At 48.0% G+C, this 21,220-nt stretch overlaps 1 protein-coding gene across 2 annotated transcripts in view; it reads left to right on the top strand.

Moving 5' to 3' along the window:
• Nucleotides 1-21,220, top strand: part of LOC122930304 (E3 SUMO-protein ligase RanBP2-like) — a 79,912-nt gene that overhangs the window by 26,467 nt on the left and 32,225 nt on the right. For both annotated transcript variants that reach the window (XM_044283567.1, XM_044283566.1), the window contains exons 12-19: nucleotides 71-194; nucleotides 1,898-2,059; nucleotides 4,354-4,491; nucleotides 4,640-4,783; nucleotides 13,423-13,605; nucleotides 13,741-13,824; nucleotides 19,483-19,618; nucleotides 20,780-20,874. In XM_044283567.1, the coding sequence (XP_044139502.1) occupies nucleotides 71-194; nucleotides 1,898-2,059; nucleotides 4,354-4,491; nucleotides 4,640-4,783; nucleotides 13,423-13,605; nucleotides 13,741-13,824; nucleotides 19,483-19,618; nucleotides 20,780-20,874 (1,066 nt within the window). The remainder of the gene's footprint in view (nucleotides 1-70; nucleotides 195-1,897; nucleotides 2,060-4,353; nucleotides 4,492-4,639; nucleotides 4,784-13,422; nucleotides 13,606-13,740; nucleotides 13,825-19,482; nucleotides 19,619-20,779; nucleotides 20,875-21,220) is intronic.

Here is a 21,220-nt window from a genome sequence, read left to right as displayed (position 1 = left end):
TTATTATATCTTTTGTTGGTCTAGAATTTTGAAAACTCGTATAACAAACTTTGCTGTAATTTAAATTTAGGCCTGGTACTGCCTCAAAACTTCGTCTTGTGATACAGCATGAATTTAACACTCTGCGAGCCTTGGAAAAACACGGCCTGCAACCTGCACTTCTCATACATTGGGCAAGAAGTCTTAGCACTACAGTAAGTGTACATATGTATCAACACAATCTACGATGTTGGGTACCTATTCTGGAGTGTAATGCGCACTTTTAGGGGCCACATGAGGTTTGTTCCTTTCTGGTGTTTTGACCTAAAGTGCGACTTAGAGGAGATGTCGCCTCTCCTGACTTGTCTGTATTAGAAACTGCATCCCCATATAATGACTGCTCTGGAGCGTCTTTTCTCATTACTTTGGATCTGCAAAGAAGATGCAGCGCTCTGAACTCAAAGAAAAATCCAGTGATTTATTCACCCAGTGAACGTTTCCGTCCCTTTGTGGAGCCATTCTCAAGGTGGACCAAAACGTTGCTGTTCGTTATTTGTTTGCGTTTCAAGTGCTGCGGTTTCTTCGTGGATCTTGTGACGAGAAGGTTTGAGCCCTGCGCCCCTTAAGCCATAGCTTTGACCATGCTGCGTGAAACTTAAGGGAGATTTATCAAAACTGGTGTAATGGAAAACTGGCTTAGTTACCCATAGCAACCATCAGATTTCCCCTTTCCTTTTTCACAGCTCCTTTGCGAAATGAAAGGTGTAATCTGGTTGCTAAGGGCAACTAAGCCAGTTCTATCTTACGCTGGTTTGATAGCTCTACCCCTTAATGCTGTTCCCCCATTCTTAATCAAAGTTGTCTAAAGTGTCTAAATATCCCTGCGCAGTCTCATATTGTCAGCACTGATTAGATCAGACTGTGCAGGCACACCCAGGTATACCTTTTATTCATAAATTTCTAGTGGGAATATTAGACAACGTGTCATGTGAACCCAGCCTTAAAGGGATTCTGTCACCAGTTTTTTGACCCCCACATTTAAAAATATGGTTATGTGCATGGAGCTCTTGTGATTCCTAATGTGGTCTTATAAGCTAAATCTGTAGGCTCATTTAGTGTAAAAAAACGTTTTATCTAACCTGTCATTCATCTCACTAAGGTGCCCAGGGGGATGCTAATGTGTTCCAGATGCCGCCCGCACCCGCCGCCGTTCGTGCCCAGCTCCTCCTTTGCTGTCATCAGCGCCACCTCAGAATCCTTTGCTACTCCTCCGGCTCTCCCTCACTACATTAGGAATCACAAGAGCTCCATGCACATAACCATATTTTTGAATGTGGGGGTCAAAAACTGGTGACAGAATCCCTTTAACCGATAAAGGTCTGCTCATCTGGCCATGTAAATGGGCTTTTAGTCCCTCCCCCCCTAGCCAAGCAATGACTTTGTCTTGTGTCTAAAGGTGGATTTAGACGTGTGGATTATTGCTAACTTAACATTCCTGCGACTACTCGTTCCCGACAATCTGCCTGTCTAAAGGTGCTGCTGATGAACGAGCTTGTTCATTGGATGATCATGCCAGTTCAGGCACCTAAATTGTTTCTTCACAGCAGATTGAGTGGTCTAAACAGCGATCTGCTGGCCAGAAACAATACAGCTGTATTAGGACAATCGGCATTAGTGATCGCTGCTCCTCCCCATACTGTGGAGATGATCGCTGTATGTAAATGTGGCTGTCTCCTTCAGTAGATGTAGGTTTGGCATGAGTATGCTGACAGCGCCATTGATATGGGGTAGCCCCTTCTATCTGTTACTTAATCTCTAGTTATCTAGTTATATTGTGTCCTATGCTGAGCTGAGGGAATAATTAACCCTATTGCTACTTTATGATGCATTTTTCCCTACCACATTTCTATCTCTGCAGGGTAGTAATTTGAATTCGTTTTATGACCAAAGGGATTACATGTTCCGCTGCATTCACTATTGGAAGAAAGTATTGCCTCTGCTGGACCTGGTCAAGCAGAAGAAGAGCATTCCTGAGCCTGTTGACCCACTGTTTAAACATTTCCACAGCAAAGATATTAAGGTATGACTGGATTATGATATTCTAGAAGTCTTTGCTATATATTTGGGTTAATTTGTTTCAGTATTGGGGATTGTTTTTCTTATCTTTGACTTTCTACAAAATGTTAAATATTTTTCAATAAATGTCATTCATATTGCTTAGTTTTATATCACACTGTCCTTTTCCAGTCTTATGTATAGACTAGGGTTGTTTCGGGTATCAAATTTTCAATACGCAATCAATACTTTTGTCTGGTATCGACCTCTATACCGGGATTTGCTCTCGGCGTGCTCAGTGTTCTCCTCAGCAGCACAGGGGAGAAGAAAGCAGTCTCTCCCTCCCCCCTGTGCCGCTGCCACCAATGAAAGTAAAAGTTTAACACAAATCCAGGAGGCGGGTGCTGGCGGGGAGCTGTGATCAGCAGCAGTTAACTCCTCAGGTGCCGCACCCACCACCTGTATTAAATGTTATCATTGGTGGCGCAGTGCACCCCCCTCCCCTCAAGCCCCCAGTATTAAAATCATTGACGCAGTGCACCCCCTCCCCCCAGTTTTAAAATCATTGGTGGCAGTGGCTACAGGGTCACCTCCTACTCATTGGTGGCAGCTTCTGATCGGATTCCCAGCAGTGTAATCCTGGGGCTCTGAACGGTTACCATGGCAGCCAGGATGCTACTGAAGCTCTGGCTGCCATGGTAACATCCCTGCTGCTGTGTGTACTATGCACAGGGCAGCAGGGAGAGTGTAAGATCCTATTCACCCTAATAGAGCTTGTTTTTTATTGTATCAAAACCAAATCAAAATTTTGGTATCGCAAAAACAACCCTAGTATAGACCCCCATTTACCTGACAAAAGGTGGGTCCAGCCGCTCTAAAGCCAATAGTCGGGAAGGAAGCATTCTTTCCTGACAGTCAGCTGCTCGCTGAGTGAAGGTGAAGCTCTAAATTTACATGCAGCGATCTTATTCACAGTATGAGGACCAGGGATGGCTATTGCAATCCCTCCTCCTTGGACAGCTACATTATTTCTAGGCAGCACAATCTGCTGCCCAGAAACTACCATTTATATGCCTGCAAGAACGACAGGCGGCACATTCGCACGTCCGCAAAATCGGCAATGGGTGAGGACCCATATATTCTCAATGGGGCATGAATGGATGCTGAGGGCACACTATGTGCTCTCCGCATTTCCGGAGCGCGGCTCTGAACTTCCGGGCCGCGGATCCACAAAAAAAATAGAACATGTCCTATTCTTGTCTGCAATTGCGGACAAGAATAGGCAGTTCTATGGAGGGTGCTGGCCGTGTGTATTGCGGATCTGCAATTTGTGGATCCGCAATACACTACAGATGTGGGAATGGACCCATAGACAGATGCAGATTGTCGGAAACTAGCATTCGCAGGAACGTTTGCTCCTGGTAATCTGTTCGTTCCATGTAATTCGACCTAAAGGCCAAGATGTGTTAATTTTTTTTTTTTTTTTTTTGCGGAGTACTATTCTATTCAGGCATTAAGAAATCAATAAAAAAAAATACAATGCAGTGTTAGTTTTCTTTGAAGGGGTTTTCTGAGACTTGTATACTTATCATTGAGGTTCCTACACCCAGGACCACCAACAATCAGTTTTTTGAGAAGGCAGCATCACTCACAGTAGCGCCACGGCCTTTTCACAGCTTTCCCTTGGCCAAGTGATGACACTTGCATCCATAACATGGCCTAGGTGTGGGTCAGCCCCATAGAAGTGAACGGGGGCATAGCTACGATACCAAGTGCAGCCGCTATACAATGTACAGCACTGCTTGGTGAGCTATGAGAATCCTGCTGAGCTGTGCCTTCTCAAACAGCTGATTGGTGGGCCATTATGAAGGCACCCTTTAAAGGGTCGGTAACTTTTCAAAAAACATTTGATAAGTGATAGACATATCAAACTGTTATACCAGTGGAGGTCTGAAGTCTGAGACACCCCCGCCCCATAATCAACAGAACAAGGAGAGAGAAGCACCCTCTCTTCGCTGCTGAAGATGGAATTGAGACAGACCCATAGACTTCTATGGAGCCTATCTTGCGCAGCGAGGAGAGAGAACTGTGTGTGTTTCTCTCCTGTTCTAGGGATCTTTAGGGGGTCTCAGAGCTCAGACACTCGTGATCTAAAATTCTGTTGTGATAAAATGAGTCACCTGCAGATGCTAATGCACATGTAATAGTGCCCCAAGAAGTTATGCTGTTAATCCAGCAGAGTGTGGGCAGGTTTCAGACAACTGGCACTTTTCAGTAAGGTGGATAAGGTATAATTCTTCATTCCATTTTGTTTTACAGCTGTCTGAGGTTCGAGATTTAGAAGATGAAGCTGGCATTGCATTTGCAAAAATCGATCTTATTGAAGGAAAATTGGATGATGCTGTGCTAGCCCTGGAAGCCATCAAGAGTGTAGATTCCTATTGGAACCTTGCTTTGGTATATAGTCCCTCAGATTTTTGTTTTTCATTGTTTGACAAATTGCTATTTTTCTGTAGGATGTGTTCTGAACCAGGCTAGAAAAGTTGTAGAAATTCATTTTGTACAGTGACTTAGTATGTCATTACTTTTCTTGTTACATTTACAGGTTTACAAGCAAAAAGGAGAGGATATAGAGAATGAGATTCCACCCTCAGAAGAGCAAGAGTATATGAACTGCATGCAGAAGTGTAAATCATATCTGATTAAGATTCTTGATGATGTTTCCACGGAGCCTTCATTGACTCAAAAGGTAATCCCATATCTTTAGCGTCTGTCTAAGGTTGTCTTGCAAAATCTGCAGCATATCAACTATGTGTTAAAAGGGGTTGAGCAGGTATAACATGCATGCTGCCATTCCAATCATTCTCTATGGGACTGCTGGGAATAGTCAACTGCTCTACCGGTCTACATTCGGCAGTCCCTTAGAAAATGAATGAAGAAACAGCAGCATGCATGCTCAACATACCTTTCCATTTATATGTGCGCACAGGAAACCCCATTCTTTTGATCATTGGGGTTCACCTCAGTCTAACCCATAATGATCAGATTCATAGGGTATACAAGACGCCACGACTCCTGTTTAAGATGGGTCTACGTGCAGACTCTAACTGTCCTAGGTGTGCTGCCCCGGATGCAGACTTGGCTGATATGTTTTGGTCCTGCACAGAACTGGAGTGTTTCTGGTGTGGAGTGTATAGACAAATAGAAAACAGCTATGGAGTTATTTTTACCAAAGACTTCACTGGTGGGGTATCTTGGGTATGTAGAGGACCTAACAACCACCAATAATTATAAATTAGCAATTGCTAAATAATTGCACAGTGCACGTAAATCCATTGCAAAACACTGGATTTTTTTTTTTTCTATAGTGTGTAAGTACAGCCACCACTGCTGGATTGCAGGGTGGTCATAACAATTGAAACTAGCAGCGTAAATTGTGTTGGAAAAATAAATCCAGCCCGGAAAGGAAGCAGTATGGTCAATCAATTAGTACATTAGTGAGTGGCTTGTATTAATTTTCTCTACAGAATAAATGCTGTTTGCTGTAGTGCGACAACCCCTTTATCTCCTTAGTGACATAACTAAATGAAGCTTTAAGGACCATTAACATCTACCCTGTGGGTTCCAGAAGTCATAACTCTTAAAAACCAGCAATTTTGATATAATTTTATGACATTTATTTACAGCGTTCACGGTGTGTTATAAGTAACATAACTTTATTCTGTAGATCAGTACAAGTATGATAATTGACAAATATATAGTTTTCTTTCCTCCTGCAGGCTATTGGCTCCCCAACTGCCCCCACTTCTCCAGACTGAAGGAGGGCGATCTCTTTAGCTTCTCATATCTCAGAATTGGTAGCAGCTAGAGACATGGGCCTGGTCTTGTTTGAGAGCTGGCAGAATCACAGTATCGTCTCCACTACATCTTAAGATATTTGTTAGAAATCAGGTTGGCAGTGAATGTAGCTGAAAGTAAGTTAGGCTCAAAAAAGACATCTGTCCATCCAGTTCAGCTTGTTATCCTGTAAGTTGATCCAGAGGAATTCTCTCCCCCCCCCCCCCCCCCCCCCCCCCTTACTACCAATTCCTGAGATATGAGCAGCTAAAGCAGCCCTCCTCTCGCTTTGCTCGGGCTGAACTCTTAAAGGGGCTGTCCGGGATTTGGAACATTTGTCTAATGGTAATCTAATAACATAAACATTACAAACATGCATGTGGTACCTTTAGAACATATTGCTGAAGACCCGTTTTCCTCCTTTCAACTCTTGGCCGGAAGTGAGTGTTTGTGTTTTTTTTTAAGTTTTTTTTTTTTTTCCCTTCAGTGATGTACCGGGTCCCTGGCAGGCAAGCAAAGCTTCCTCTTCCTCTGCTCACGGAGCCCGGTGACGTGACTGGCAGTCTAGATAATAATGCAGAGAGGTTGGAGGGGCGGTAACTTGTCTGGCCGGCATCGCGCTAAGCTTTTTTTTTTTTTAGCCCCGTACTTGTGTTTTGCACATTCTACTTTTGGAGTTGTAGTGTGTATTTCACTTTCCTGTGGTTAGGCTACTTTCACACTGCCGTTTCTGGGTCCGCTTGTGAGATCCATTTCAAGGCTCTCACAAGCAGCACAAAACGGATCAGTTTAGCCCCAATGCATTCTGAATGGATAAGGATCCGTTCAGAATGCATCAGTTTGGCTCCGTTCCGCCTCCATTCCGCTCTGGAGGTGGACACCAAAACACTGCTTGCAGTCTTTTGGTGTCCGCCTGGCGATGCGGAGCCAAACGGATCCGTCCTGACTTACAATGTAAGTCAATGGGGACGGATACGTTTACTGTGACACAATATGGTGCAGTTGTAAATGGATTTGTCCCCCATTGACTTTCAATGTAAGTCAGGACGGATCCGTCTGACTTGCACTTAGACACTGACTTTTTTTTGACATGGTAATGCAGACTGATCCGTTCTGAACGGATACCAGCGTTTGCATTATAGGTGCTGATCCGTCTGTGCGGATACCAGATTGATCAGCACCCAAACGCAGGTGTGAAAGTAGCCTTATACATCAGTTTCAACTGATTGCCAAGTCAGTATATAAGGTTTAACTTGAAATTAGATAGCTAGATAGATATGGAGGGTGCCCATTACAGTGTGACTGTGTCCGATTGTCGCTCTGCAAACACTAAGCACATGACAGAGGCCAGTGATGGAGCAGGGAGGAGTTTATGGGGGAGGAATATGAGGCAGGAGGATGAATATGTATGTGGGGCGGATCAAAGGAGGAGTGGAGGCTGTGCAGGATGCATGACTATGTATGAAGGGGCGGGTGCAGGGACACTGTTAGACAGGGGAAATCAGCAGATGCAGCCTTGCACTGGGACCCACAGTGCAGTGCAGCAGGAAGTGAAGGAACAGATATGTAAACAATCTGTTCAGGACTGTAGGAGCAATGCTCCAGTGTAAAAGATACCTCAAACCCCATTGGGAACACATACTTGGCTACTAAAGGTGAGTATGAGGTTTTAAAAAAAAAAAAAAGTTTGATCCCGGACAGCCCCTTTAAGTGCTTTTCTCGCTAGTATCATTGGGGGACACAGACCGTGGGTATAGCTGCTTGCTGCCACTAGGAGGCGACACTAGGCTAAGAAGTGATAACTCCTCCCCTGCAGGCTATACCCCCTCCAGCCTGGAGAGAGCATATCAGTTTTTAGCTTGGTGTCGTAGGAGGCAGACCTCCCTGCTTTTGCAGGGCGGCTTACCTTTATTATTTTATCTTTCCTCTTTTAGGTTTGGGGAAACAGTCGCCTAGCCACTCTGTCTACCCCGGGAGCAAGGCCGGTGTCGGAATCCCCTCACCGCTCGCCCTCCCCAAGAAACGGAAGTGGACCAGGGCAGCCCAGCTCCCCTGCTTCCTGCCAGCCAAGGGGTCACCTGAATCCGGCGAGACCCTCCGCCATTCTAGTCTCCTGCCACTTCGTGTGCCAGCGGCTGAAGAGGTGACCCTGCTGGTACTCTGAGAAAGGGTGAAGAGAAGAGGATGAAGATGGGGTGAGTAGTCCGTATTGGGTAAGTACCTCGGCCCTTCCCCTCCCCCTTCTCCCTTCCCCCCCGGTCACCTCATCATAAGATGGAGGACCTTTTTTCTCAGGTGGGCCATTCCTGGTGAGGGCCCCACATTACCTCAGGCCCAATGTAGGTTTGGGCTTCTGTCCATACGGGGGGCCTGGGTTCTCCTCAGATTCTGGTCCCGTTGTACGGCCTGCGGGGTGAGCTCCCGCGGCCGATGTTCAGCCAGGGCGCTTGCAGAGCGCCGCTCCGGTCACTCCACTCCCGGCCGGCTATTCGTTCGGCCGGCTCCAAAAATTTAGCCCCCGGCTCCTCTTCGGGCCTACCGGGACTCAGCCTGTGCAGTTTTTTTTTTTTTTTTTAGCGGCACGGGATGGGTTCCCGCAGCGAGAGTGGACACACCCCCTCCAGATCAGTGGGCAGACATCGGCGGTTGCTCTTCAGGCCCCGCTGTGGTAACCGGCCGGCAGTACTGCCCGGTCGGCGGTGCGCCGAACTTTATGTCCCGGCATTGCGGCCTACTAGGCCGCAACTTTCATTCCAGTTACGGAGGGGGCGGGTTCGTCCTTTAAGTGCGGATTCTCCCCGACTAGCTGTCGCTCCTCCCCCAGGCTCCGCATCCGGCCCTCTGAGCTGGGTTAACCCTTTGTGGCAAGTCGTTTGTTTGCAGCCGGCACTGCATTATCCGGTGTCCCATTTCTGCAGGCCAATTACCTTAGATTAGGAAGTTAACCCTAACCCCTTCCTGCCGGCATGTCCACCCTGGTGGTGGGGTATGGGGCTGGGCCCATGTCCTATCTGGACAGGGGAGGATTGCTCACAGTTTCCCAATCCGCCCTCCGGGGCTGTTTAGTGGTGAATGCACACATGAAGAATTCCCAGACCACCCTTCTGGGTCGTCTGGTGTATAGGCCACCACATGTGAAATCCAGGAGCACATCTGCCATACAGGCCATTTGGTTGATAATGCTCCACCTGCACAAATGCAGGGGAGCACATCTGAAGGATTCCCAATCCGCCCGCTGTGCCGTTTGGTTGATAATACTCCACCTGCACACATACAGGGGAGCACATCTGGAGGATTCCCAATCCGCCCGCTGGGGCCGTTTGGTTGTTAATACTCCACCTACAAAAATACAGGGGAGCGCATCTGAAGGATTCCCAATCCGCCTTACGGGGCCGTTTGGTTGATTAATGCTCCACCTACACAAATCCAGGGGAGCACATCTGAGGATTCCCAATCCGCCCGCAGTGGCCGTTTGGTTGATAGTACTCCACCTGCACGGATCCGGGGGAGCACATCTGAAGGATTCCAAATCCGCCCTACGGGGCCGTTTGGTTGATAATGCTCCACCTGCATGGATCCGGGGAACACATATGCAGGATTCCCAATCCGCCCTACGGGGCCGTTTGGTTGATAATGCTCCACCTGCACAAGCCAGGGGAGCACAGCTGCTGGATTCCCAATCCACCCTCTGGGTCATTTGGTTGTTAATCCACATGCGCAATCCAATGGAGGACCTCTGGTGGTTCCCAATCCACCCTCCTGGATTGTGGATTGATTGAGTGCCGCCCACACAATCCTGTGAGCGGTCAGGTAGGGATGGCGATTCCACCTCCTGGGTGTTTTGATGGTTATATCACCGCTGTCACAACCTGCAACTGCCATGGCTGGATGCTAAGAGGTAGAGCTGCGCATGAGCAGGACACTTCCTCCTCGGTCTCCTCCGCACCTCCACCCTTCCTCATTAGGGTGATGTTCAGAACCCTCCCTTCTGACAGGGGTTGGTCTGAGGGAACAGGGAACAGTTCTGCGGACTCTGATATGAATCTTCTAGACTGCATCCATGCTACCGGCGGTACTGATTGTCTGCATTGCCCCTTCCTTAGGCGGCATTTGCTTTGCTACTGGATACAGTACTTACCCTTTGTATTCCCTCCTTCCACAGGTGGACTGACGGCACTTGCACTGGTCAGTGCCAGCCATTCGCGTCTCCCCTTTCGGTTGTTGACGGATTGCTGTTCCACTGGGTACAGTACTGGCGTTATGCATTAGCCTCTCTCATAGGAGGTGTTATGGCTTTATCGCGGGTGGCAATGTTTGCTGTAAGTATTACCACCTTGCTTAGGTGGAGGAATTCTCTACCCACCGGGAACGGGACTATTCGTATGCATTATCCTCTTCCATAGGGGTGTAATTCTCTGCCATTGGGGTCAATTCCTACTGGGTGCATTACCCCCGGCCATAGGTTAGGTACTTGCGCTAACTCAGGATACAGTACCCCCTATATATTTTTCTCCCCTTCATAGGTGGAGTGGTTGCACTTCCATTGAGTGTAGTGCTTACAGTACGCGTTACTCCCTCCAAGGAGGGGGTTATTACACTACCGTTGGATGCGGTTCTGTTTATCTCCCTACCTCCCTTCCTTGACGGAGGGTTGCGCTGCCACTGAATACTATTCAACAGTCGTGGCATTACCCCCTTCTACATCTAACGGGAAATCACTGAGCATCTATGCATGCTTTAATTCAACTAAGCCTCCGCACTAGATGCCTTGGCTTCCTTCACGGGTGGGCCGCGGCAACAGTCGTTGCCATTGGTGCCTGGTACTCTTCATCTAGAGGTATATGGATACTGGGACTTCTCCCATACTGTATCCTCCCGTCTCTTCTGGTACTGGTTGTTGACGCAGATAGGTCGTCCTTTGTTCTCTTAGGGGAGTCGCTCAGCAGCTCTTCAGGTGCCCTAGATTCCCATCCCTATGGGCCTCCACCGTTCAGGTCGGTTAGAAATTAATCCTCTACAGCGTGTGGGTGCACGCCATTATACAAATGTTGGGATTATGACCCAGCGAGCCCAAGGTTGCACTGACTCTGTATTCTGGGCCACCACTCTTCCTCATTAGGTGAGGGTGTTTTGCTGGCATTCTGCATTGGCTACTACAGCGTGTTCTCTAAGTCAGGATGGCCGAGTGGTCTAATGTGCCGGACTCAAGAGTTAATCTCTTCCGTGTATGGGGTGTTCGGGTCTCTAACTGGAGGCGTGGGTTCAGATCCAACTTCTGACAATAAAGCAGGGGTAGTTCTCACAAGGGCCGGAGATTGATCTCATGGCAGTGGGTCAGCCCCCTCAGATAGGGGTTCTACCCGGACACTGCTTCGGCGGTTGCTCTGGTTTTGCCCCCTTTTTAGATGGAATGCCTCAGAATGGCTCTGGTTGACTGAGTTAGCTTGGTTCCATGTTACTTCTGGGTGTCCTTAGGCCTCTCCCTCAGTTTTACGCTGGGAGGAGCAGGCTGTAGCTATTACTGTACAAGGGGTATTTGCATCTCCACTACATGCTAGGCATCCTACTGAACATTCCTATTGCACAGTTCCTTCGTCAGACGGCAGTTTCTTCCGACTCTGGGATTGGTATCCTGTACGGTGTGGCCTCCTCCTCAGCTGGAGTGTGGCCTTTGCATTACTCTGGCGGCTTCCTTTGTATGGGCTCCTCCTCAAGGGTGTATTTCATTACCAAGAGATCTGTAAAGTGCCAGTCCCTGATGGCAATGGGCTTTGCCCTGACCTCTTAATGGTCTTCATTACTGTTAACTGTCTGTTGCTCTGACAACTATTGTTCTTGTGTCGTCAACTCGGGTTTTGCATTGGCGTCAATGCCATAGCTATCAGCACCTTACTTGGGCGCGCACGATTAGTCCCTGTGGCACTCGTCTACCACTACAGTGATTCCTTCCTTCAGTTATGATTACTTCTGTGTCACATCAAGCGATGGTGGTCATTCCTTTCACTGCTCCTTCCGGGGGTGGACTACGGTCCCCCCAAGCCAGGCTGAGCGGGTGACTGTCACACCTTGTCACCACTGGTAGGGATTTAGTTCCTTGAACGGAACACCCCTATTTTTCTTTCCTGTCCTTCCTCTAGCTGGACTGCTGACCACCTTTCCCTTCGGTTTCCTCGACCGGTGGCAATGGGTTGTATAGCTGTGGAATCTGGGATCTATTTTTTTCCACGGAGAGTATTCTCTTATCTTGGTCTCTGCCGGAAGTCAATATATGTCAATTATGGGTTTTTTTCCATTACCGGTTTCTTTTAACCAGAGGAGGATCCTGCGAACCTGGATTTTGGTTCCGCTTCCACAGTTGTGGTCAACAACCGGTTTCGCCCCGACGATCGGTAGATCGCTGGAGGCGTTTCAGGAACCACCAAGCCCCCCCCCTCTGGGACTTCTTCTTATTGTACGTCCATTTGTCCTTTGTCATCTGCATCAGGCAGTGCTCCGCCAGAATTTTCTGTCTGGCGGAAGGTCGCTGCTTTCCGGGTCTTCTCGGACATGGTTTTTCTCTTTTCTCCCTCGTATTTTAAGGGCGGGCTCTCCATCAGCCATCTATTTTGGCCTTGGAGATTGCTGGTCCATATCTGGCGTGTTCCGCTGTATGGGTTTTCTGCCAGATTTTCTTGGAGGTCCTTGTCATAGCTGGCGTCTTCCAACGGGATGCTTTTTTTTCCTGGGATGTCTGCCTGTCGGTTGCTTCCTAGCGGAGTGATGGCCTGGCCGTCCAGCAGTCGTCATTCTCGGGTTCATCTACTCCAGACATCGCTTCTAGAGGGCAGCGCCTTGGTCTTCCGGCAAGTTCACCGAATTTTTCGGGGGTCTTTTCTAGACATCAACTGTTGCTGCTCCAGGCAGCATGATCTTGCAGGCGGCAGCGGATGCCGCATCCTCGAGGGCGTTTTTTCTCCAGGGGCGTGTGATTTTTTTTTTTTTCCCTCCCCGTGGACTGCTTTAGGACGTCCCACGGTCTGTGTCCCCCAATGATACTAGCGAGAAAACGAGATTTTTGTGAACTCGCCTGTAAAATCTTTCTCGCGTAGTTCATTGGGGGACACAGCTCCCACCCAGTGTTCTGTTTGCCGCACATATTGGCGGTTGGTGGGCCAGTATGGTCCTCAGTTCTGGTGCATTCCGACTGATGTTTGTCAGTTATTGGTTGTTTACTGTATTTTCCTTATTGATTTTTTTTCTCCTACTCCTATTGCTTGGGCACAAACTGATATGCTCTCTCCAGGCTGGAGGGGGTATAGCCTGCAGGGGAGGAGTTATCACTTCTTAGCCTAGTGTCGCCTTCTAGTGGCAGCAAGCAGCTATACCCACGGTCTGTGTCCCCCAATGAACTACGCGAGAGAGAGATTTTACAGGTGAGTTCACAAAAATCTCGTTTTCTCAAATCCTGAGCAGAGCTCGGGCAAAGCGGTGTGCCTCTTCTACATACATGAGGGAAGATTTATTTAGATACTGCAGGAGTCACTGCAAATGTTTCCTTTTTTTGTTTTTCAGCTCCCAGTACCTGTTGAATCTGTTGAAGAAATGCTGGAGGAAGTGAAGAAAAATCTTGATGAAGTTCAAGACGTTCGTAGCCCAAACTTCAGAGACACACAAGCATTCATGTCTGCATCTGCCATAAAGCACTCTACTCCATCTCCTTCAAAGTTCTCAGTGTCTCCTAGCAAAGCACAAAAGGTAATTTTGATACAATGGTGATCATCGATCATAAAGTCTAGTACTTTTACCAAGTTGTGGTGCTTTCATGTTTTCATAAAATGTATAGGTGGACAAATTCCTGTACTTTATCCATTGTTGTTGCTTGCCTTACAGTCTTTGTCAAAAACGCCACCACCCTGGGCAGAAGATCAAAGATCACTTATTGAAAAACTTGTTCAACAAGTTGAAGCTTTGAAGGTAGGTGTTTGCAAAAAAATATACTCCTCCTGTTACAGTGCCACTGCCTTGGAACAAGGCAGCACCATATCCGTAAGTGTGCATGTACACACTCCGACTGAGCAGACAGCTTTCTGGCAGTAAACTGTTCCTTCCCGATAGTTGTCTGCATGTCAGGATGTGCGAGCTGCATTTACGTGCAGCAATCACCTCCACTGTATGAGGACAAGTATTTGATACTGCACTTGCTTGTCCCCATACAGATTCGTTATTTCTGCGCAAGAGATTTACACAACACGATCTGCTGCCCAGAAATGATTTGTATATCCATATAAATGATGATTTCTCGCCCAGTTTCCTTGGGGGACACAGAAGACCTTGGGTATAGCTCATCTCCCTAGGAGGCGTGACACTAAGTTTAAACTGTTAAGCCCCTCCTCCACAGCTATACCCTCAGCCTGGAGAGAGAGACTGCCAGTTTTTTGCTTAGTGTCCAAGGAGGCAAGACACTCCCTGCTCTGCAGGGCTGTTTTCTCCTTGTTTAAATTTAGATTTTTACTTTTTTCTTTTCTTTTTGTTCCAGATCATCAGGGACTCGCCAAGCACGAATTCTTCCCGCCTGGAGGTTCCCCCACCCCCAGGGGTTCGCAGCGCCGCCCCCCCAGGCCAGATGCCTGTTAACCCTTTGGGTACTGGCCGGCTCTTGACGGGCCTGTACGGCCTGTGCCCCTGTATGGTGGTCACCCTTTATGCCTCAGGGAGGCTGTGATATTAATAAATAAAAAAAATTATAATTTTGTTTAAATAACTGGACTTGTGGGCTGCGCAGGACGCGGCAGCCTCATCATTCAGTACTGCTGTCTGTTTGCATGCTGTCTCTCTTAGGCGGTATGTCGTGCTCCCCGGCTGCGGCGCTGGCCAGGGCATGTTCCCCCTCCCAGGCGTTTTCTTGCCCTCTCCTGGGATACGGCGCTGGCCAAGTGCATGCAGATTTTTTTTCTGGCCAGAATTCGTTGCCCACCTTAGTTCTGGTGGCTGCAGGTGCATGACCCTCCTTCCTAGGCGGAATACTGCACTCTCCCTGGCTGCGGCCTGGCCTCGTGCATGACCCCCCCCCCCTTTTCTAGACGGACTGCTGCACTCTCACCGGATGCGGTGTTGGCCATACGCACGACCCCCTTCCACAGGCGGGACGTTGCACTCACTGGGTTCGCTGCCGGCTATGTGCATGAACCCTTCCATAGGCAGAATACTGCACTCACCAGATACGGTGCTGGCCATGTGCATGAACCCCCTTAATAGGAGGTATACTGCGCTTTCCCCGGTTACGGTGCCGGCCATGTGCACGTTCACCTTCCATAGGCGGAACACTGGATTCGCTGCCGGCCATGTGCATGAAACCTTCCATAAGCGGAATACTGCACTCTCACCGCATACAGTGCCGGCCGTGTGCGTGAACTCCTTTCATAGGAGGTACACTGCACTCACTGGATCCGTTGCAGGACATATGCATGACACCCCCCCCCCCCCCCTTACCGGGGCGGTGTGCTGCACTCTCGCTGGATTCGCTGCCGGCCATGGACATGTCTCCTTTCCTCAGGCGACATACGTACACTCTCACTGACGGTGTTTGTTCTCTTGCCAGTACGTTGCTGGCCATGTACTTGGTCCCATCCATGGCGGCACTCTCACTGGATGCGATGCTGGCCATGTGCATGACCCCCAATACTGCACTCACCCGGAATACTGCACTCACTGGATGCGTTGCCGGTCCTGAGCATGCCCTCTAACTTGGGTGGAATGCTTGCACTCCCATTGGATACGGTGCTGGTCTTGTGCATGGCCACCCCTTATTCCATGGGCGGCCTTTTGCACGCTCACACGATCCACGGCTGTCCTTGTTTATGTTGTGCTGGACTGGTACACGTCCCCCTTCATTGGCGGAGTGGTGCACTCTCACTAAATTCGGTGTTGGGTGGATTTTTGCACAATCACTTAATGATGGTAACCCTGTGCATGCCCCCTTTGACTAAGTGGACCTTCCTGCGTTCTGCTGGATATGTGCGGCCATGGGCATGGCCCCCTTCTGGGCGGAATATGGTATGTCCTACTTTTCCGAAGTAGGTACTGGCCTTAGTATCCTCCCCTTTTTTGGGCAGGTCTCTGCACTCTTGCTGACTGCAGTGTTTGCCAGGTACATTTCCCCCCTTTTCTGGGCGGACTGTTTGCGTTCCATCGCATGCTGTACTAGTCTTGTGCATGACTACCTTTCAGGTTGCACTTGCACTTCCGTTGTTATGGTTGGACTCTGGCTGATCCTTCGCTGTGTGACTATTTTTTGCAGTGAGCGGACTTTCTTGTGCGCTCTGTCCATTGTTTGGGACGTGTATGCCTTCTCCTCCCATAGGTGAGTTGACCTTCTCACTGCTTACGGGGCTACTCGTACGTATGCCTCCCTTTCTCCTGAGTTATACTTTTTCTCTTGAGATACGATGCTTGCAGCAAGCCTTGCACTATTCTCTAAAGAGCTCATTCGGTCCACCTGTGTGAGCCTAAGGTGGTGTTCAACAAACAGCAGATGAATGCCCAATGTATTCAAAGGTGTATATATATACCTTATATATAAGTGGACGGGCTCTACTTGTTTGCTACTGCACCGAGCTGGGTGGTACTCATTCCTTTCGTTGGCCTTTCCGCCCGGGGTGTGTTCGTGGTCCCTAGATACGTACCCATTCGTCCTCCCGCGGCATTGTTTCCCTGCACTAGTGGTCACATGGTCGAGAGTGCTGTCTGCAGCGCCCCTCGAATTCTACGTTAGCTCTGGCGGGACTACGGTTCCCTCGCCTACTACCATTTCCTCCCCTTTGGATGCAGTGTGGTATGAGTCCTTCCAGTTGGCACCCTCTGCGCTTCAGTCTGATCTGTTATCAGGTTCGGGACGCTCTTCTCGGGAAGGTCACCCAACTTCTCTTGGGTGCTCACTTACCCAGGTCCGGTGGACCTCCACCTTGGTGCGAGACGGTGTACCGGGCGTCTCGGTGTAGCGGGGTTTTGCTCTTGTGCTGTCCTGTGGCTTCCCTGTTGGCCACCCCTCCTTTCGGTTGGAGGGTGTTCTGCCGGCCTCTGGCTCGATTGCCTTTTCTCGCCGGCTCTGTTTGGCTCCCGCTCAGTACAGATCACTCTGATGTGGCTTTTGTGTATAGGCCACGCTTCAGAGGCTGTTCTTCACTGCCCTCCCCTCTGGGGAGAGCATGGTTGTTCATGTGGATGGTTCCGGTGTTCCTTTTGGCCTCGTACTGTCTCCCTTGTTCACACTGGCTGTACTAGCTGTGTGCCTATTGACCGGGTCTACCGCATTCTGTCCTCCCGGTGGGTGCAGATTGCGTTTTTTCCATTCTGGGCAATGGTTCTACTAGGGACTTACCTTCTCGGTAACTTGGGAGGACTACCATTCGGGCAAGATTGTCCTTAGATCTCCCACACCGGGACTGTAGAACGTCTTCCTGTGGTGACTACATCGGCATGGACTTTAGCCTGTTTTGTCCTGGCATCTGGCGGTTGCTGAGCGGAGCCTTCGGTTCCTTCCGTCTGTCCTTCTGCTCCCCCACTTCGGGTGGATGCGGGGCAACGTTGCTCGGGGGCCGACGGGACCAGTTTTGCCGACCATTCTGCCCGTGTTACTGGTCTGCGCCTGATCTCATTGGGTTTTCACCCGCTTGCCTAGGCGACCCTAGCGGGCTCGCTGGTGTTCGCTCCTGGCCGTGTTTTCGTCCAGGATCTGTTGTAGGACTTAGGGTTTTTACCTGGGGTTCTGTGGGAAGCTGGGCGTTTCCCCCACTCTGCCTTTCTCTCTCCATGGTTCTGTCTTTCTCCAGTCCGACCTGGACCTGGGACTGGGACCCTGTTGCTTGGAGTGTCAAGTGTCGGCGCTGTCCTTCCTCTTTCGGTGTTCACCGGGCCTCTGGGCCTGTCAAGACCTTCTTCCATGGAGCGACTCTTGGGTTCCTTTTGTACTGCCCTCCGGTACCGCCCTGGGATCTACATGCTGGGTTCTTGGCGCTCCTGTCTTTCCTTTTGAAGCCGTTACAGTAGTTCTCTCTACTCCTTCTGTCCTGTGCGGTTGTGTTTCCGTAGCCATCGTGTCTGACAGGTGCCTGAGTGGTGGCCCTTCTTGTTCCGAGCCTTATTTCTTTCCCCAGGACAGGGCTGTTCTCCGTCCCGTCTCTTCCTTCCTTCTGAAGGTGGTGTTTGTCGTTCAGCGAGGCATTCGTCCGCCCCTTCCCACCCCCGGGAACGGACGCTTCAGCGTTTGGACGTTGTTTGGGCCTTGCATTTTTCCTTGGAGATCTCCGAATCTTGTCGATGTTCGGTCTCTTGTGTTTCCGGAAGGTCCGCGCAAAGGGTTGCGGCCTCCAGGGTGGCGTTCCTCCGCTTTCTCAGAGTGGCTGTTGCTGTGGTTACCGCACCAAGGGCAGGGTTCTGCTTCTGGTGTCACTGTTCGTTTCATGTAGAAAACATGTAGAATTGCAGTTGTGTAAAGGGCACCATTTATGGTCAAACATGGGTGGTTTTTCCTAGGGATACACCATCTGTAGTAATGTCTTGGGGAACCAAATTATATAGTGTCTTTAAATGCAAGTCATCCAGAGAAGTTCTTGCTGTTTGGCATGGAAGATTAGTGCACTTTAGTTTTACCTAGTCAACACACACACATTATATGAAAGGGAGTCTGTCACATTCAGCACATTATAGAGCTGGAGGAGCTGAGCAGATAATATATTGCCCCTCATACATGCAGAGCAAAGAGAACTGTCTTACCTGTGAGAGGCTTACTTCAGGGTGGGGAGCACTATTCCTAATAGGTGTAAGGAGTCTTATAGGTCAGGTAATGTGCTTCTCTGGGGGGGAAAAAAGATATGCAGATTAGAGCTCTTTCCAATAAAATTATATGTAAAAAAAATAACTGAACCTCGAATGCCACCAGATGTAAGGTAGCTATCCTACAAGTCAATGTGTGTAATTAGGATTATAGCTAAGCCAGTACCTCATAAGCATATACATATAATTCTTTTTTTTTTGGGTACATTTTACTTCCAGCTCTGTGTAGTCCATGGGGCAAATCTTCTTGGGCTACTTTCACACTTGCGGCAGAGTGATCCGGCAAGCAGTTCCGTCGCTGGAACTGCCTGCCAGATTAGTCAAAACGCATGCAAATTGATCGCATGCGCAGACCGGAAGGACGGAGCCGGTATTTTAAATGCCATCCCCGGAACTAATACATTCCTATGGAAAAAAATCCAGCATTCAGGCAAGTTTTTTTTAGCAGGAGATAAAACCGTAGACTGAACTGAAGACATCCTGATGCATCCTGAACGGATTGCTCTCCATTCAGAATGCATTAGGATAAAACTGATCTGTTTTTTTCCGGTATTGAGCCCCTAGGACGGAACTCAGCGCCGGAAAAGAAAAAACGCTAGTGTGAAAGTAGCCTTACTCACTCGTATAGAAAGAGCAGGAATTGTTGCATTGCTACAATATATATCAATCTGATCAGCTCCTCCAGGTTTACAAGATGCTGCCCAGAGATTAGACCGTTTGTTCAATGTTATAGTATTTGTTCAGCTATACTGTTTACACCTGATTAGTGAAACTTAGAAACGTCTGCTTTTACATTTGCAGAAAGAAGTCCATGAGCTAAGAATGAATAGTTCAAATACCAATGCATCATCCCAGTATTGGGCAGCTGAAGGGTTCGGTGCTGATACAGCTACTGATGGGTTCCATTTACCTCAGAGCTGTTATGATCAGTTAACGGGTAGGTTTGTGGTGGTGTTTTTTTTTTTTTTTTTTTTTTAAATCTCATGTAACTTTCTAAGATGTACACCTCAATTGTCCTGTGTGAATTTCATTAGGCTGATTTTAGCAGACAATGCCAGGAATCATCTGGACACAAACCGCAGATGTTGTGTTTTGTGTCCAGCAGATACTCTGCATTGTTTGCCAGAATGCGTATGGATTTCTGCAGGACCCCATTATACTTAATGGGGCTGACGGGCATTCCATCGGCATCCAGCAGCGCTAAATCCGGAGAATTCCGGCAGGCTATTCTCTGTCTGAACAGCCTGCCGGAATTTACACCCTGGGTGTGAAACTAACCTTAGATTTGTGTCTGGTATTCTTTCAATTGGCTGTACTTTGCATAAAATAATATAATTACAATATGATATTAGTAATGGAATCTCTTCTGCCTACATTTAAACCAGCTGCCGGCCAAAAATGTTCATTTAATTCGAAGTGAAAAGTCGTCTTATGGGTTATTGAACTGGCATTATTGATGAGTGTTTTAAGGTGTACCAGTACTACAGAAAAATCATAGCAACATATCAAAGGTTTTGATTGGTGGCCCCGAGTGCTCAGACCCCACAACAATCTCTAGACCGAAGAGAAAGCGCTCACACAGAATGCTGTCTCCTTGCTGCAGAAGTCAGTCTGCCTCCAGTCCCATCACTTGACCCACACCAAATCAAACCTTTTAATATATGGTTATGACATATAATTATTTTTTTTATTACAGGGGCACTTTGTGTCCATATGGGAAATACTCTTTCTAAGAATCTCTCCAATCTATTGTTACTATATTAGGACAATTGACCTGTCTAAAATAGGACAGCATATTTTCATGACTGCATGTTCACACGTTGCAGAAATTTCTGCATTGTCCTATTAATCCAAAAAGCTTGCCGCAATCCATGCATGTGCCACAGAAACCACACCAGTCAGATGGATTTTCAGTCCCAGAAATTTCTGCAGCAAATGTGTCTGATATGAACATGCTTTCTTGTGGAGTTGGGTTTAATGAACTCCTGTATGTCCAGCTACTGTTTTAGTTGGCTGACTGCACCAAAAAGTTTTCTCTTGTACATTACAAATTTAGTATAAAGTAATATTCATTTTATTTTTTATTTTTACATTTTAGTCTCTACAACAGCACATCCTGGTTACTATGCTCAGTCATCGGCCTATAACCCTCAACAGCTTCTCAGACCAGTGGCAAATGTTACTCCAACCAAGGTATGGTTATTCACCACAGAAAGTCCTGCTTAATGTACTGGGTTTTTTAGTACCAAATCACATCTTTTTACAGACATTACATGTTTGTTATATTGGCTCCTTTTTATATGTTGTGTAAATGTGCTGTATGTTTGGTAGTGATCCCACTAGACGTTACTGGTTGTAACCCCGACTCTCCTAAAAGGATCTGTTGGCTATCCTGACACCTGTGTTTTAGAAAATACTTGCAAAGTTTGAGTTTTCAGTCGTCATCTTATTCCTACATTCCCAGGAGGAATAACAGAATACAAATTTCTAATAAAAGATGCTCCAGAATTTGGATTTTATACCAAATGCAAGTATCTAC

The sequence above is a fragment of the Bufo gargarizans genome, chromosome 3 (assembly GCF_014858855.1).
Source record: "Bufo gargarizans isolate SCDJY-AF-19 chromosome 3, ASM1485885v1, whole genome shotgun sequence".
Lineage (NCBI taxonomy): Eukaryota > Metazoa > Chordata > Amphibia > Anura > Bufonidae > Bufo > Bufo gargarizans.
Note: the sequence above shows the minus strand (reverse complement) of the source record. Positions and strands in the feature narration are given on the sequence as shown.